Source organism: Mustela putorius, unplaced genomic scaffold, assembly GCF_011764305.1.
Source record: "Mustela putorius furo isolate JIRA1106 unplaced genomic scaffold, ASM1176430v1.1 tig00000129_pilon_pilon_pilon, whole genome shotgun sequence".
NCBI lineage: Eukaryota > Metazoa > Chordata > Mammalia > Carnivora > Mustelidae > Mustela > Mustela putorius.
In genome coordinates, this window is record NW_025421290.1 from 5,489,540 (window position 1) to 5,505,734 (window position 16,195).

The 16,195-nt window shown below is 42.6% G+C and overlaps 1 protein-coding gene across 1 annotated transcript in view; it reads right to left on the reverse strand.

Moving 5' to 3' along the window:
• The window catches only part of CDKL1 (cyclin dependent kinase like 1), a 54,242-nt gene that overhangs the window by 23,297 nt on the left and 14,750 nt on the right, over positions 1-16,195 (reverse strand). Inside the window, exon 3 of the mRNA XM_045069264.1 lies at positions 5,460-5,581. Coding sequence (XP_044925199.1) covers positions 5,460-5,581 — 122 coding nt within the window. The remainder of the gene's footprint in view (positions 1-5,459; positions 5,582-16,195) is intronic.

The window sequence follows — 16,195 nt, forward strand, 5'->3', positions numbered from 1 at the left end:
GCTGGGTGCAGAGCTCACTTAAAATATTTTTTAAAAATTAAAAAAAAACCAAAACCATAAAAAATCCTTTAGCAATAAACACTTTTATAACTAAAGTTTAATGCATGTACTCAATTTTCTTTTCATTGTATATTGTTAGAAGTAGAATTGCTTTGTCTAAGATTATGCCTCTAAGGTTTTTATTTTTATTTATTTATTTGTTTATTGTAAAGATTTTATCTATTTGAGAGAAAAGAGCAGTGGGAAGGGGCAGAGGGAGAGAGAGACAGAGAGAGAAGGAGACTCCGTGCTAAGCAGGTAGCCTGATGCAGGGCTGGATCCCAGGACCTAGGGATCAGGACCTGAGCTGAAGGCAGATGCTTAACCGACTGAGCCACCCAGGCACTCTTCTCTAAGGCTTTTATTTTTTTTCTCCAGTGTTCCAAGATTTATTGTTTATGCACCACACCCAGTGCTCCAAGTAATCCGCACCCTCCTTAATATCCACCACCAGGCTTACCCAACCCCCCACACCCCCCTTCCAAATCCCTTAGTTTGTTTCTCAGAGTCCACAGTCTCTCGTGGTTCATCTCCCACTCCGACTTCCCCCCTTCACTTTTCCTTTCCTTTTCCTAATGTCCTCCATGTTATTCCTTATGTTCCATAAGTAAGTGAAACCATATAATTGACTTTCTCTGTTTGACTTATTTCACTCAGCATAATCTCCTCCAGTCCTGTCCATGTTGATAGAAAAGTTGGGTATTCATCCTTTCTGATGGAGGCATAATATTCCATTATATATATGGACCATATCTTCTTTATCCATTCGTCTGTTGAAGGGCATCTTGGCTCTTTCCACAGTTTGACAACTGTGGCCATTGCTGCTATGAACATTCGGGTACAGATGGCCCTTCTTTTCACTGCATCTCTATCTTTGGGGTAAATACCCAGTAGTGCAATTGCAGGGTCATAGGGTAGCTCTATTTTTAATTTCTTAAGGAATCTCTACACTGTTTTCCAAAGTGGCATTCCAACTTGCATTCCCACCAACAGTGTAAGAGGGTTCCCCTTTCTCCACATCCTCTCCAACACTTGTTGTTTACTGTCTTGTTAATTTTGGCCATTCTAACTGGTGTAAGGTGGTATCTCAATGTGGTTTCGATTTGAATCTCCCTGATGGCTAATGATTGATAAAAGTTTTTCAAGTGTCTGTTAGCCATTTGTATGTCTTCTTTGGAGAAATGTCTGTTCATGTCTTCTGCCCATTTTTTGACATAAGTATCTGTTTTTTGAATGTCGAGTTTGAGAAGTTCTTTATAGATCTTGGCTATCAGCCCTTTGTACTGTAATTTGCAAATATCTTCTCCCATTCTGTGGGTTGTTTCTTTGTTTTGTTGACTGTTGCCCTTGCCCTGCAGAAGCTTTTTATCTTGATGAAATCCCAAAAGTTCATTTTTGCTTTTGTTTCCTTTGCCTTTGGAGACATGTCTTGAAAGAAGTTGCTGTGGCCAGAAATGACTCCGATTTGCTTAGGAAATGTTGAAAAAGAAAAACAAAGCTGGGGGCATCATGTCACCTAATTTCAATGTTTACTACAAAGACAGAATGGTACTGGCAGAAAAACAGACACATAGATCAATGCAACAGAGTAGAGAGTCCAGAAACGGACCTGCAACTCTATGGTCAAATAATCTTCAACAAAGCAGGAAAAAATATCCAGCGGAAAAAAGACAGTCTCTTCAATAAATGGTGTGGGAAAATTGGACAACTATGTATAGAATGAAACTCTCTAAAGCTTTAAACACACAGTGCCAACCTGCCCTCTGGGACAGGCTGTTCCAGCAATATACTGATAATTTCCTCTGACAATATTAGGTTTTAGAACGTCTAATCAAAGTAACACTCTTAAAGTACAAAGTCATCAAAACATGGTTATATTACCCTTCTCCAAAACCATCCTGTAAGTATCAATTTATTGGTTTGCTAACTTGGTCATTCCATAAGTATTAGGGATGTACCAAGTGCCAAAAATTAGGCTAGAAGATACTGGGGATACACAGGGGAAGAAGGCACAGCATTTGCCCTTGACGGTTTTATAGTTTCCCTTGCAAATGGGGTATGTAATAGAAACAATCCCAGAAGATGTGACAGACGCCAGAGAAAGGAACTCCTGACTCTCCTCAGTGTCAGCTAAAACAGCTCCCACAGAGGGGGTCATATTTGAGCTGTAGCTGAAGGACAAGCAGAGTTTGCGAGGCTGAGTCCACAAGGAACGGCAACACAGACTGAAAACCCATGTCTTGCTTGAAGCTCAGAATTCCAAGGATTCTGTGGGGATGGTGTCATGTTTTATTCAACAAACTGGTAAGAAATGGGACTGTGGAGAGACAGAAGTCTTGTGTCCCCTTCTGGGACCACATCCGTAAGCTTTGGGGAGCGATTACAGGATTTTATGTAGAGGACTGGCATGATCTCCTTTGTATTTTATAAATTTGTACTTAGAAATAGAATAAAGTGAGGCACCTTAGTGGCTCCGTCATTAAACGTCTGCTTTTGGCTCAGGTCATGATTGCTGTGTCCTGGGATCGAGCCCCTTATCAGGCTCTCTGCTCAGCAGGGAGCCTGCTTCTCCCTCTCCAGCTCCCTCATGCTTGTGTTCCCACTCTCGCTCTCTCTATCATAAATAAATAAAATCTTTAAAGAAAATAGAAATAGAATAAAGTGATCACAGGACACTTTTCAGGCAAGTGTACCACCCCAAGCAGGACCCCTCCTGACCGCACACTGAGAAAACATTAACAAACCACTCTTTGTTGATATTGTTTCATGGATCACACATGAGACTGAAGGAAAACAGCAGTCCTCTGACCTCTAGGGTATCAGATCAACAAGTCACAGCACCTCAGACCTGCAAGTCCCCTCAACTCTACCGGCTCCAAAACTCTCATTTTCGCAGGTAAGAACGCCAGGGAACAACTTGCCAAAGGTCACACACGGGATGCCGACCCACTTTTACTGGGAATGTGTTTACGAAGTGTTATTCTATGTTATATCCTTCTATAAGGATGAGATTTCTCAGCTGGAAAACACAATGTTCCTATGAATTTCAAAATCATTGGTTGATACAGTTTAACGACATTTATTCCTTAACAATGACAAGCAAAAATTTGAAATAGTCTTTAAAATAGATTGGAGTATTGCCAAATATTCTGTATAATGGAAAATAACTTCTATTTTTTTAAGATTTTATTCATTTATTTGAGAGAGAGAGAGAGAATGAGCAGGGGAGGGGCAGAGGGAGAAAAGGGTGCTCTACGTGGGGTTCAATCCCAGGACCATGGGATCATGGTATGGGCTGAAGGCAGACACTTAGCCGACTGAGCCACCCAGGGGCCCCAGTAATGTCTAGTTTTGCAACAAACTAACCAATAAAGAAAAAATCTTGAAACTTCAAAATAAATGAATATAATCTGGCTTAGAATAAATCTTATTCTTCAAGTTTGCTCATTCATTAGCATTCCTCAGGTCAGTCTTATATTGACAAACCATGGCACGTGTTCATTTGGAAATGCTGCTTGTACTTAAACCAACACATATCTACTGGTCTTCCCCTTCCCTAACCCACCTCCATATTAAAGCATTTTCTATTTCCTGGAACATATATAACATATACAACATATAACATATATAACACACATATATAACATATAACATATATAGCATGTACATACATTTATAACATATATAGCACTAGCTGATGGAGTTAAAGAAAAAATCTGCTTTCAAAACTCTAATCATTCCTTGTCCAGTCTTTTTTTTTCCTTTTGCACAAACTCTATACCAAAAAAAAGAACAGACTCCCACTTTCAGTCCCCCACTAATCTGTGTTTCCAAGTGATTCAATCTAACATGATTAATCAAACGTCCTGCAATATCTCCCTAGTACCAAAGACCCAGAAGAATTCATACTAATAGGCTTAACTGAAGTGTCAGTTGCAAGCTGTCAAAAGAACAAATATCAACATGCTAAATGTTTTCTCCCTTGAACATAATTTCTCCGTATCAATGACTTTCTGAAGGGAAGTGTCTGTTCTCTTGGCTCTCTTTGGCTGTGTAAATTAACACCAAAAGCCTGTGCCATGGTCACTTACAAACCACAAGCCACTTTAATCCCATTTGCCTGGATATCACGGTTGATCATGTAGGTACCACCACGTGGCAAAGAGCAAGCCCTTGGTCAGGGCTTGAAGACATTGTTGAAAGAGCCACAGCCTCTAGACTCCAGAGTGTGAATGTAAGCAGGAACGGGGTGCCACTTTCCCACTCTGATATCCAACACCACTCTGCATATTGTTGCCAGCCAAAGCGGGGCTCCCAGGCACCCAGCAAAAGGAGAACTATTTGCCATTCAACTCGAAGGCCACCTCCTCCAGGAAGTCATCTTTGACTGACCCGCTTGGAGTTACATCTTCCAGGGCCTGCTAATCATTCTAGCAATTGGCCCCAAGGATAGTTGCATCACTTGACCTGAGGCAGAGTTTTCCAATGGACTTTATATATGCAGATGCCTTCTTCTAGGACTTTCTTCTCAAGTGGCTACAGAGATTGAGAAAAGCCTGCAGCCAGACTTCCTATTTCAAATTTTTCCCCTCTATCACATGCTATGTACACATACCTTCCCAAATCCACCTTGTGAGACTCATCTGCAAGGCAAAACGAAGCCAGCATAGAGAAGAGTCGAGAGAGAAAAAATGCACCACCCATGGTGTTCTGCCTTTTAAACACCCAGACGAGGAGGGGTAGGTGGGCACCGAAATCTAACCTGTGCTCTGCTCACTCTGGTGAGGGGCTACCTTCCACCAGAGGAAAGGACACACACACCCTTTTTTTTGCAGACAAAGGCTCTGTCTGCTCACCAAGCCTTCTTGAAATGTCTGTGCTGCAGATGGATGGGTGATAAGATCATCAGAGCCTCCAGGATTTCACCATCCTTCCCAGGCTCAGCCACTGCCACAGTCCTTTTCACCTAAGCTTGCCTCAGTGGGTTCTGGTCCCTTGTCACCAAAGAATTCCTGACCAATACAGGAGATCAGACGCCTAGATCGTTCTGGGTGAAATGGCATGTTTGCTCTAGCCTTAAACCTCCCTTTGGCTGTTGTCTCTGGACTCATGCTTTGAATCTCCAATCCTTACACTTCCCTAGCCAGGTACGACTAACCAGTAATAGCCTTCTTTTTCTTTCTCAGAGACACAGATAATCTAACAAAGAAATTAAGTTCAATGAATAATGCTGCATTTTCTTCTTGAAAATGAGGACTTATGATTGCTGTCCCAACCTTTTCAATAACTCTTCTGCTGTCGAGCCCAGCTGTGCAAACATCACCTGCTCCTGCCTGGTTGGCAAAAGGGCCCCTGTTCATCTTCCCTCGTAAATCCCCGTGTGTGTTGCTGTGGTTCGTGTGTAAGGAACGATCACTCACCCTCTTTGGTGTCTGTCCAACTCATGGAGAACTGTGTGGTCACAGTACTCAAACACCAGGTGAAGCTTCCGCTTCTTTCTGAAGACTTCGATGAGGTTCACAAGGTTGGGATGCTTGAGTTGCTGAAAACACAGAAAACAAGTTTTGCCAAGCTGGGTCTGTGATGGATAGCTTTCTCTAATTCCAATCCAAGAAAAAGAGAGCGGTTTGCGCTTTAGGGAGTTTCTTGTCTTGGGCTGAAGGAAACTGCAAACAGCATGACTTTACAGCTCCCAAGGAGCTCTTAGCAGCTAGGGAATGATTACAGCCTCACCCAGGTGGCTGGTGAAAGCAGAGAGAGAGATGAGAAGTCTGGAAAAGAAAGGAGAATGAAAAATCAGGGGCGATTTTTAGATAACGCAAACCCATCCTTTAAGGCTCAGATCAAATGTCTCTGTCTAAAGAAGGGTCTCCAGATCTCCTCCCCAGGCTGGTCTGGTGTCCTGGTACATCTCCTAGTCCCTGAAATAGGTCTCCTTGGCAATCCTCTGGAATTACCAAATAATCGTTTGATTCTTCAATGTCTTCTGCTGTCAGTAGATACAATAGATGAAACCAGTGAAAATAAGAATCATGACCTCAAGGTTCTCTTATTTCCTCCAAATGATGTGGCTGTACCCCTAGCACAGGGCCTCACGCATAATAGACATTTGACAATTATTTGACAATTATTTGTAAATGAATGAGTAAATCATGTTTCCTAGGTTGATGAAACATTTTATTTTTTTATTTTTATTTTTTTTATAGTTTGCATTTTTAAAGATTTTATTTATTTATTTGACAGAGAGAAATCACAAGTAGACAGAGAGGCAGGCAGAGAGAGAGAGAGAGGGAAGCAGGCTCCCTGCTGAGCAGAGAGCCTGATGCGGGACTCGATCCCAAGACCCTGAGATCATGACCTGAGCCGAAGGCAGCGGCTTAATCCACTGAGCCACCCAGGGGCCCCATGATGAAACATTTTAAAACACAAGAACGAGGAATACTCGCTAAGCCAATGTGCCTGAAGGTGTGTATCTAGAGAAAAAAAAATAAAAGGTCGGAATCAGGGTTGTGTTGCCAAGGCTAAATCTTGCTCTTAACTTCCTGGACCCTTCTGTCTTCAATCCTGTGGGAAACACGGCAATTAGGCAAATGAATTATTGTGAAGAGAGTCAAAATGAGTAACTTTCTTCAGGGCGTGAAGGCCTTCCAACAGCTAGCTAAGAAACAAAAGAGGAAGCCAGACAACATTACCACTGCCTCAATTCTAGCAGTCAAAGCAAAGCACAAGACACCCCCCATGCCCAGATTCTGTCCTGAGGAAGCCCAGGATGAAGGAGCCCAATAGGAGGGAGGCCCAGGCACCCTGGCAGAGCTCAGCCCCCAGCCGAGCCCACCTACACTCAGCTTCAAGAGTAAACCCAGGCAAGGCCTTCTGAAGGAACACTCCAGCAAACCGTGGAATTGTGAGAAATAAAAGATTCTCGTCCGGAGCTCCTGAGTGTGGGGGAGGTTATACCGCCATAGAGCAACAGATAACCTGTGCTAGGTCCCATGGACTACTGGAAACTATAGACACCCACACCCCATTCCCAGAGACCCTGAACTGGTCTTAGGTAGGGGCCAGGCATCTGGTTTTTTTCCTCAGAATTCTCTAGGTGATTCAATATGTAGCCAGAGGTATTGATCACGTACAAGCAGATATTTCATAAGAGGTAAAAGGTGTTAGGAGAAAAAGTGAAGAAGTGGAACTGCCAGCTGTACCACAGTTGTGCGGGCAAGAAGAGAGGCAGCCAACAATAAGAATATGGAAGAAGACAGCTATTTTCTGGTTTTCTTTGTAATATCCCTCTGTGTCTTTGAGTTGTGAAGTTCCTCCTCTAGATACGATGCTTGATGAAACAAATATAAAACAGCCACGATACTTTATAGGCTGTTAGTCCCATGTGGGCCTTGGAACAGAGGGCCCTCGAAGCTACAAAACCCCACATTTACGGTAACATACCTGGAAACTTCTAGCCTGATCTAGCATTTTCCAGAATAGTAGAACAGATCTGACCACTTTACACCAAAGAATCGCGTTGGCTTAGATGTCTCCAACAGTGAACAACCAGTTTGAGGGGGCTAAGTGGCAGCATGAAGATAGAATTAGCAGAAAACAGAGGCTTCCTTTCAGGCTCTGTAACAGTGCTATCCATAGGTCCAGACTTCAAATCTTAGATTTTTTTTTTTTTTAAAGATTTTATTTATTTTTGACAGAGAGATTGCAAGAGCAGGAACACAAGCAAGGGAGGAGCTAGAGAGGGAGAAGCAGGCTCCCCGCTGAGCAGGGAGTCCGATGTGGGTCTCTATCCCAGGACCCTCGGATCATGACCTAAGCAGAAAGCAGATGCTTAACTGACTGAGCTACCCAGGCACACCTAAATCTTAGATACTTAAAAAAATTTTTTTGAAGATTTTATTTATTTATTTGAGAGAGAGAGAGCGTGTTCATGTGCACAAGCACAAGCAGGGAGGAGAGTCCCAGGAAGAGAGAGAAGCAGACTCCCCACTGAGCAGGGAGCCCAACATAGGGTTCAATTGCAGGATCCTGGGATCATGACCTGAACTGAAGGTAGACGTTTAACAGACTGAGCCAACCAGGTACCTCCAGATTTTAGGGTCTTTCAGTTTTCTGTGATTCTTTCCCATGTTCTGTACGTAGTCCTCACATGTATCTCTAGGCACAAGTACAAATCTATTAGTTGACTACCCAGACCTTTTCCAGATGCCAAGACTGGTGCCTCCATCTTGTCCTGCCCACAACTGCAGGGATCACTGCAGGGCACTGTGGCCTGAGGGTAAAACCCAAGGCCCTCTCAACTTTGGAAAACCCGAACCCTGGAAACTGTAAGGTATTCCATTCAAATAACCTGTAGATTCTTTCCAGTGTGTGGCTGTTGTAAGTAAAGTGTTGATGAATCATTTACTCACTGGTTGACCTTAACTTTGAAGAAGGTTGGCTTCCATTTCCATCCATGGGAGAAGGGGGCTGAAGGGCTACTGTGAGCCTGCCATGCAGAGCGAGCTCAACAATGTCGGGCACATGGGGACCTCTCCATGGAGGATAACTGCTAATATCACTATTGGGAGTTAGAGCTATTTTATTCAGGATGATTTTCTCTATTCAGCATATTCAACAAGTATTTCTTTATTTTAATGCATTAGTTAAAGTCCTAAGGCTATAGAGACAAATAAAGCCAGCCCTCATGGAGCTTAAGAACCTAAGATAGTGAGTAGATATTAAACACGTAATTACAGACACGAGAAATGTCACAAAAAAAACAAGGTAAAGGGTGCTGAGTTTGAGGTTGGTGGGCAGTCCAGGGAAGATCTCCTTGAGGAAGTTAGATAGACACCATCTAGAAGCACCAGAAATACAACTTTATGGCTCTAGAGTTGGCCAAATTGTTTTCCAAAAGGATCATACATATTTACAGCTGTCAGGAGGAGGAGGAGAGTACTTTTTACCATCCCATGGCTGACTCTGAGGTTCAGAGACCTTTGAGGTTGATGATGTGTATCATCAAATTGCTTCCGGCAATACACATCATGTGACTTTTTAAACCACGTGTGTCTCCTAACCCCCTCCATGAGATAACTGATATGTCACTGAAAATGGGCCACTTACTTACTTCTCCACTTATTTTCAGAACAAACTTAATTAAAAATTGGTCACTAAGACCAAATTCTACTTAGGACTTATAAATTATAAATAAATTATTAACTATCTCTAGGTTGCCAGGATTCTGGGTAACCAGAACACATTCCAGAACAGCAGATATCTGGAACTCATTCCCAGCTAATGTTCATTTATTCGACAAAGATCTACAGAGCACGTGCTCTGTCTCAGGTACTGTTTTAGGCACTAGAGACACACTGGTGAATGGGACGGAAGACTCAGGCATGAAGAGCTCTACATGTAGATTAGGCTACCTCAGAGGAACTGTTCCTGAGGATGTGGCCTTGAGCTGAGTCCTGGAGGGTGAGAAAGGTCTGACCAGACCAAGGTCAGGAGTGATGGTAGAGGTGGCTTTCCACAAAGAGAACTGGTCCTGGCCAGAAGGGGATTTAGGCCACTTAACTAAAAGCAGGGGTGCCTGGGTGGCTCAGTGGGTTAAGCCTCTGCCTTCGGCTCAGGTCATGATCTCAGGGTCCTGGGATCGAGCCCTGCCTCGTGGTTCCTGCTCGGCGGGAGCCTGCTTCTCCCTCTCCCACTCCCTCTTGCTTATATTGCCTCTTTCACTGTGTCTCTCTTTGTCAAATAAATAACTAAAATCTTCAAAAAAAAAAAGAACTGAAAGACAGTGTGGTTTGAGGGTCAAGTCCATGGAACTGAAGCCAGTTTGACAGTCAGGAGCTCAGTCCTGTAGGACCTTGAGGGCCAGGCTAAGAAATTCACACTATATTCCAAGTGTAATGGGAAGCTACTGGAAAGAATTTTAGGAAGATGTGATATGATAATACTACTGGTAAAAAAATTTTTTTTAAGATTTTAGTTATTTATTTGATAGAGAGGGAGCACAAGCAAGGGGAACAGCAGAGGGAAAGGGAGAAACAGGCTCCCCACTGAGCAGGGAGCCCAATGCAGAGCTCCATCCCAGGACTCTGGGATCATGACCTGAGCCAAAGGCAGATGCTTAACCAACAGCCACCCAGGCATCCCCCATTTGGGTTTTTGCAAGCTCACTATAGTGGCTGGACACAGAATGGTTTGGAGGAGGCAATATGGTGAAAGAAGACCAGGGCAGAGCACACTGACAGCTGAGAGACAATGGTGGCTTGAACCGGCAGAGGCAGGGAGATGGTGAGAAAGGCAGACGGGATGGGAGATATATTTTGTTCTTAGGATATTCAGGATGCGGTAATGGACCGGAGGTGAGGGATGAGGGAGATGGAGGTGTTAAGAATGACCAGAGGATTGTACAAGGGGCAGATGGTGGTGCCATCACTGAGGGGAGGAGCAGGTTTTGGGGAGTATGAAACTACTGTTTTGGGCAGGTTGAGCTGGCAGGGACTCTGAGATATCAAAGCAGAATTGTCTGTCAGGTTGGCAGGAGTTGGAGCTGAAGACAAAAGCTGGGGAGTTGGCATGGGCGTAAGTGAAGTCCTGGGTAGATATGAATTGCCAGTACAGCAAGCGAGAAAGGAAGAGGCCCATCGAACCCCAGCACAAGATGTATGGTGAGGAGGAAGGAGAGGACAAAGAAGAAAGTCCCTCTAGAGAAGAGAAAAGACAGCAGAGCATGAGGGATGGGCATATCGTGGAAGGAGGAAGTAGCCCTGGTGACAGAGGCTGCTGGAAGATCAGTCCAGGAGCAGGCTTCCCCAGGCGGCTATGTGACCTCTCTGGAAGCCGAATCAGTGCAGGATTGAGACCAGGAGCCAGGTCCTACAGACTTAGCCTCTCAACCTTCCCCATTGCTCTGTTGACGTCCCCATACCTCCGGGGCAGGACTGTAGTCCTGAAACCAGTTTTCATTTGGTAGCCTGGAGGGTTTTTTCACAGCTCCAATATTGTGGAAGTCTGTGTTCACAAGGGTTTGGCTATTTCTGCTTCAACACTGAATGGGCTTCAGGGACATGCGGAGGAATTAGATGAGGAGAAGTTGGCCACGTGATGGATGTTCACACACTTACTCGACATGTTCATTACACATACAAGTAATCTTAATCAAACAGGCTAAACTGCCACATCTACTACAACAACATAGTTAAGGGCTATTTAATTGTAATTCCTTCCTATTTATGAGTGGATAAAGCCAGAGCCTGAGGCCTGGTCTGATTTGTCTGCATTACGATTTACATTGGTCCAGTTTTATGGCTCTTAGTTCAGCCCCTTTAGTTATTCCATACCTAGAAGGCTGGCCAGCTCACACTCAGATCTAGTTTCTAACGGATAAAGTCACCTCCTTTGTTGATGCTATTTTATTTTGGCTTCCCTTTTGTTTTCTGTTTTGAACACAAGTCTTTCATACTGTGTTACAAAGAGAAGAATCTTCTCTGCCATTAAAAGAAGAACTCCATTTTTGTTAGCTGCATTTAACCTGACCTTTACTTGGTTTACACTTCAGAGCTGAGAAGGCTACATATGCTTCTTGGTCAGCTCCATCTGGTCATCGGCCCTGTGTTTTCACCGATCACCCATCTGTTGTGATAAGCACAGGCTTCTATATCCTCCAAGGTCAAAGGGTTAGCTTGTTCAGCCACAGCACTTTGAAGAATTTTAAAACCCTGGTCACCAGGATTCTCTTGAAAATGCTGCAGATCTAGCAATATTGGGCCTGTAGTCTCTGCAGCCTCATTGAGCTAGGGCCTCACTAGGCAGCTGCTCCCGGTAGAAGAGGCCAGTGCTCTTAGTGCACCGCAGTTCCCACCACTCCCTATGTCTCCCCAACACTAAAGCCAAGTGAAAGCTGTCCTCCCTCATCACTCTTGCATGATTACTTTTCTTATCTGAGAGTTAAAAGCAAACTATTTAACATACCTGTGTTTCTATCAAAAGTAGAAAAATGTACAAGCAATAGAAATTACTTCAGGAGCCCCTGGGGGTGCTCAGTCAGTTAAGCATCTGCCTTCAGCTCAGGTTATGATCTCAGGGTCCTGGGATTGAGCCCCACCCACACCACACCGGGGCTCATTGTTCAGCAGGGAGTCTCCTTCTTCCTCTCCTTTGCCCCTTGCCCTGCTCATGCTGAGTGGATAAAATCTTAAAAAAAAAAAAAAAATGAAATGACTTCTTATTTTAAGACAAATAAGAAAAGATATATTTATTTACAGAAGGGAAGCATTTCTCCCACCCCTGTCTGGCCTTGCAGGTAGCAGGTTTGTGACCTCTACCTTGGGGAGCCCTTGATGGTCACATGTTTCTGGATTGACCAGTATATAGACCATTATATCCATGGTCTCTCCTATCCTTCAAGTGTTCAAAGATTCTTATTCTTTGCAGGGTGATTGGGGGACATTTATCCTGTCTGTGCTGCAGACAAAAGCAACAGACTATTTTCTCAATGATCATATCCCGTTTTCCTTTCAAAAGCATTCTTCTCCCACAACCATGATAAATAATAAAAGAAGAGATTAAATTTTAGAAAGTGGGAGCTGTCTTAGTAAGATGTTTTTTACAGGTCATTACAATTCTTTTTTTTTTTTTTATTGGGCTTGAACTTTTTTTTTTTTTAAGATTTTATTTATTTATTTGACAGACAGAGATCACAAGTCGGCAGAGAGGCAGGCAGAGAGAGAGGGGGAAGCCGGCTCCCTGCTGAGCAGAGAGCCTGACGTGGGGCTTTATCCCAGGACTCCGAGATCCAGGTCATTATAATTCTTGAACTTGACTTTAGGTTTTAGTTACAGAGACATATAGTAGGAATTTTTTATCTGCTAACATTCACACAGAATGGAGAAAACTGATGCACCTCTCCTTTATAGTAATTAATCTTGAGTACTTCCCAAGGATTCCCAGATCAGCATATTATGACCCTGTCAAGCACGTGGGATCCAGCAAGATTGGAAGCTTGTCCAAACTAAGAAGCAGAGAAAGAATCAAGTTCTTTGTATTTCCTCTCATTCTTCCCTCTCCCTGCAATGAATGCTCTTAAATACATCATGAAACTCAGCGTTAGAATTAACAACAGCAGTACCCAATTTGTTTTTGATTCAGAAAGAAAGCTCTAAATTTCACCTTAACCCCATGTAAGGATTTTCGAAGTACAGGTATGGTCCTGAAGAAATGATGCCACTGAAAAACCTATATAAAAATGTCAGTTCCGGGGCACCTGGGTGGCTAAGTCGGTTGGGCACCTGCCTTCAGCTCAGGACATGATCCTGGACTCCCAGATTGAGCCCTAAGACGGGCTCCCTGCTCGGCAGGGAGTCTGCTTCTTTCTCTGTTCCTCACCCTGCACTCTCAAGTAAGTAAAATGGTCTTTATCTTTAAAATAATTTTTAAAAGGTCAGTTCTAAAAGTAATCCATAGAAGGGTACCTAGGTGGCTCAGTGGGTTAAACTTCTGCCTTTGGCTCAGGTCATGATCTCAGGGTCCTGGGATCAAGCCCCACGTGGGGCTCTCTGCTTGGCGGGGAGCCTACTTCCCCCTCTCTCTCTACCTGCCTCTCTGCCTACTTGTGATCTCTCCGTCAAATAAATAAAATTTTTTTAAAAAGATAAAATAAAAATAATACCTAGATATAAGGCGATTTCAATTAGAATCCAAAAGGATTTTTTCTGAACTAGGTAAAATGCCTTTTACATTCATACAGAACTACTACTGTTTTAAAATTGCCAAGGAAAAAAAACGGTCATGGCGACTAGTTTTACCAGATGGCAAAATTTTCAATAAAGTGCCTATAATCATTATCATCAGCATCAGCATCATCGTGAATAGGCCAGCAGGCTATGAAGAAATAGAAGCAGTACAGAGTCTAGAACTAAATCCACACATTTATGGGAAATTAACATGACCAGGTAGTACTTCAATACAGTTGAAAACAATGTGCTTTATTTAAAATTGATTCTGGGAAAATGACTATCCATTAGGAACATGAGAATCACATCTTACCACTCTATATAGAAGAATCATTTTCAGATAGGTTAAAAATTCTAGCATTAAAATACTAGAAATACTAGAAAAAAATTTAGGAGGAACTTTCTATGACCCTGGGATAGAAGAAAACATCCCCCAAAACAAGATATCTAGAAGAAAAAAGAAAAGATAGGCAAGTTTGGCCACAAGAGAATAAGATGATGTTGAGAAGATGGCAAAAGTTCTGGAGTTGTAGGGGCGCCTGGGGGGGCTCAGACAGTTGAAACAGGCAGGTTTCAGCTCAGGTGTTGATCTCATGGATGGTGGGATCGGGCCCCAGGTTGGGCTCCACACTCAGCAGGGAGTCTGCTTGAGAATTGGCTCCCTCTACTCCTCCCCCCATGATGTGCATGCTCTCTCTCTAAAGTAAATAAATCAATCTTTAAAGTTTTTTTTTTAAGATTTTATTTATTTATTTGACAGAGAGAGAGGGAGCACAAGCAAGGGGAACAGCAGAGGGAGAGGGAGAAATAGACTCCCCACTGAGCAGGGAGCCCAATGCAGAGCTCAGTCCCAGGACCCTGGGATCATGACCTGAACAGAAGGCAGAGGCTTAACGACTAAGCCACCCAGGTGCCCCAATAAATCGATCTTTAAAACAAAAGTTCTGGAGCTGCATGGCATTGATGGTTGCACACCATTGTGAATGTCCTTAATGTCACTCAACTATATATACACTTAAAAATAGTTCAAATGGTAAAATTTATGTTATGTGTATTTTACCCTAATAAAAAAATAAAATAATGTTGATTTGTTAAAAAACGAAGAACAAAACCACTGGAAACAAAGGTAAAAGGCAAATAATTGGCAGGGAAATATCTGTTATGACAAATAAAGGACTACAGCCCTACTATTACAAAGACATTTCATGTGCTATGAAGAAAAAGGCACCATAGTGGGAAAATGGGCAAAAGATGTAAGCAGGTAATACACAGAAGAGGAAATATAAATGATCCAGAGACATGAAAAGACAATATCACTAGTAGTCAGAGAAGGGCAAATCAGAGCAAGAAGGTGAAGCGACCTGTTTTCCTAACAAACATTTCACGAATTGGTAACATTAAGTGTTGCCAAGGATACAGGGAAATAGATCTTTTCACACTTGGTTGGTTAGACTTTTGGAGAAAGTTACTAGCAGTATTTATTAAAACAACATACCCAGAAAACACAAGCCAAAGATCTGAGCAGACACATTACCTAAGAAGAGATACAGATGGGAAATAAACGTATGAAAAGATGATCAACATATTTTTTCACTAGGGAGCTGCAAATTCCAGAAACAATGAAATATCATTACATACCTATTAGGATAGCTAAGATCTAAAAACTGCCAGCCACACCAAATGCTGATGATGATACAGAGCAATGGGAACTCTCCTTCACTGCTAGTGGGAGTGTAAGACAGTGTGGCCACTCTTGAGACAGTCGGGCAATTTCTTATAAAGCTAAACATAGTTGTACCATATGATCCAGCAATCACGCTCCTAGGTGTTTACCCAAATGATCTGAAAATTTAGATCCACACAAAAACCTCCTCACGAATGTTTATAACAGCTGTATTGATAATGGCCAAAAATTCGAAGCATACAAATTATCTTCCTATAGACAAAAGGATACAAGCTCATGCTCCATCCATAGAATAGGATATTAGTGAAAAGAAGAAATAAGTTATCAAGCCATGAAAAGACATGAACAAAACTTAAATACATATTGTGAAGTCAAGGAAGCTAGTCTGAAAAGATGACATATTGTACAATTCCAATTATATGACATTCTGGAAAAAGCAAAACTATGGGGACAGTAAAAAGATCAGTGATTGCTAGGAATTCAGAGGACATGGGGGAAAACCCACATGTGAAACATGATTTTTAGGGCAATGAAATTATTCTGCCTGATGCTGTAATGGAGAATACAGGACATTATGCATTTCTTAAAACCCACAGAATGTTACAGCACAAAGAGTGGACCTTAATGTAGGCAAATTAAAAAAAGAAAAAAAAAAAAAACATTTAGGAGGTTGGGGAATCCTCTGTGAGAAAGCAGAATGTGATAAAGTACCTGACCAGTACTTCTTAAAACTGTCATGGCCATTAAA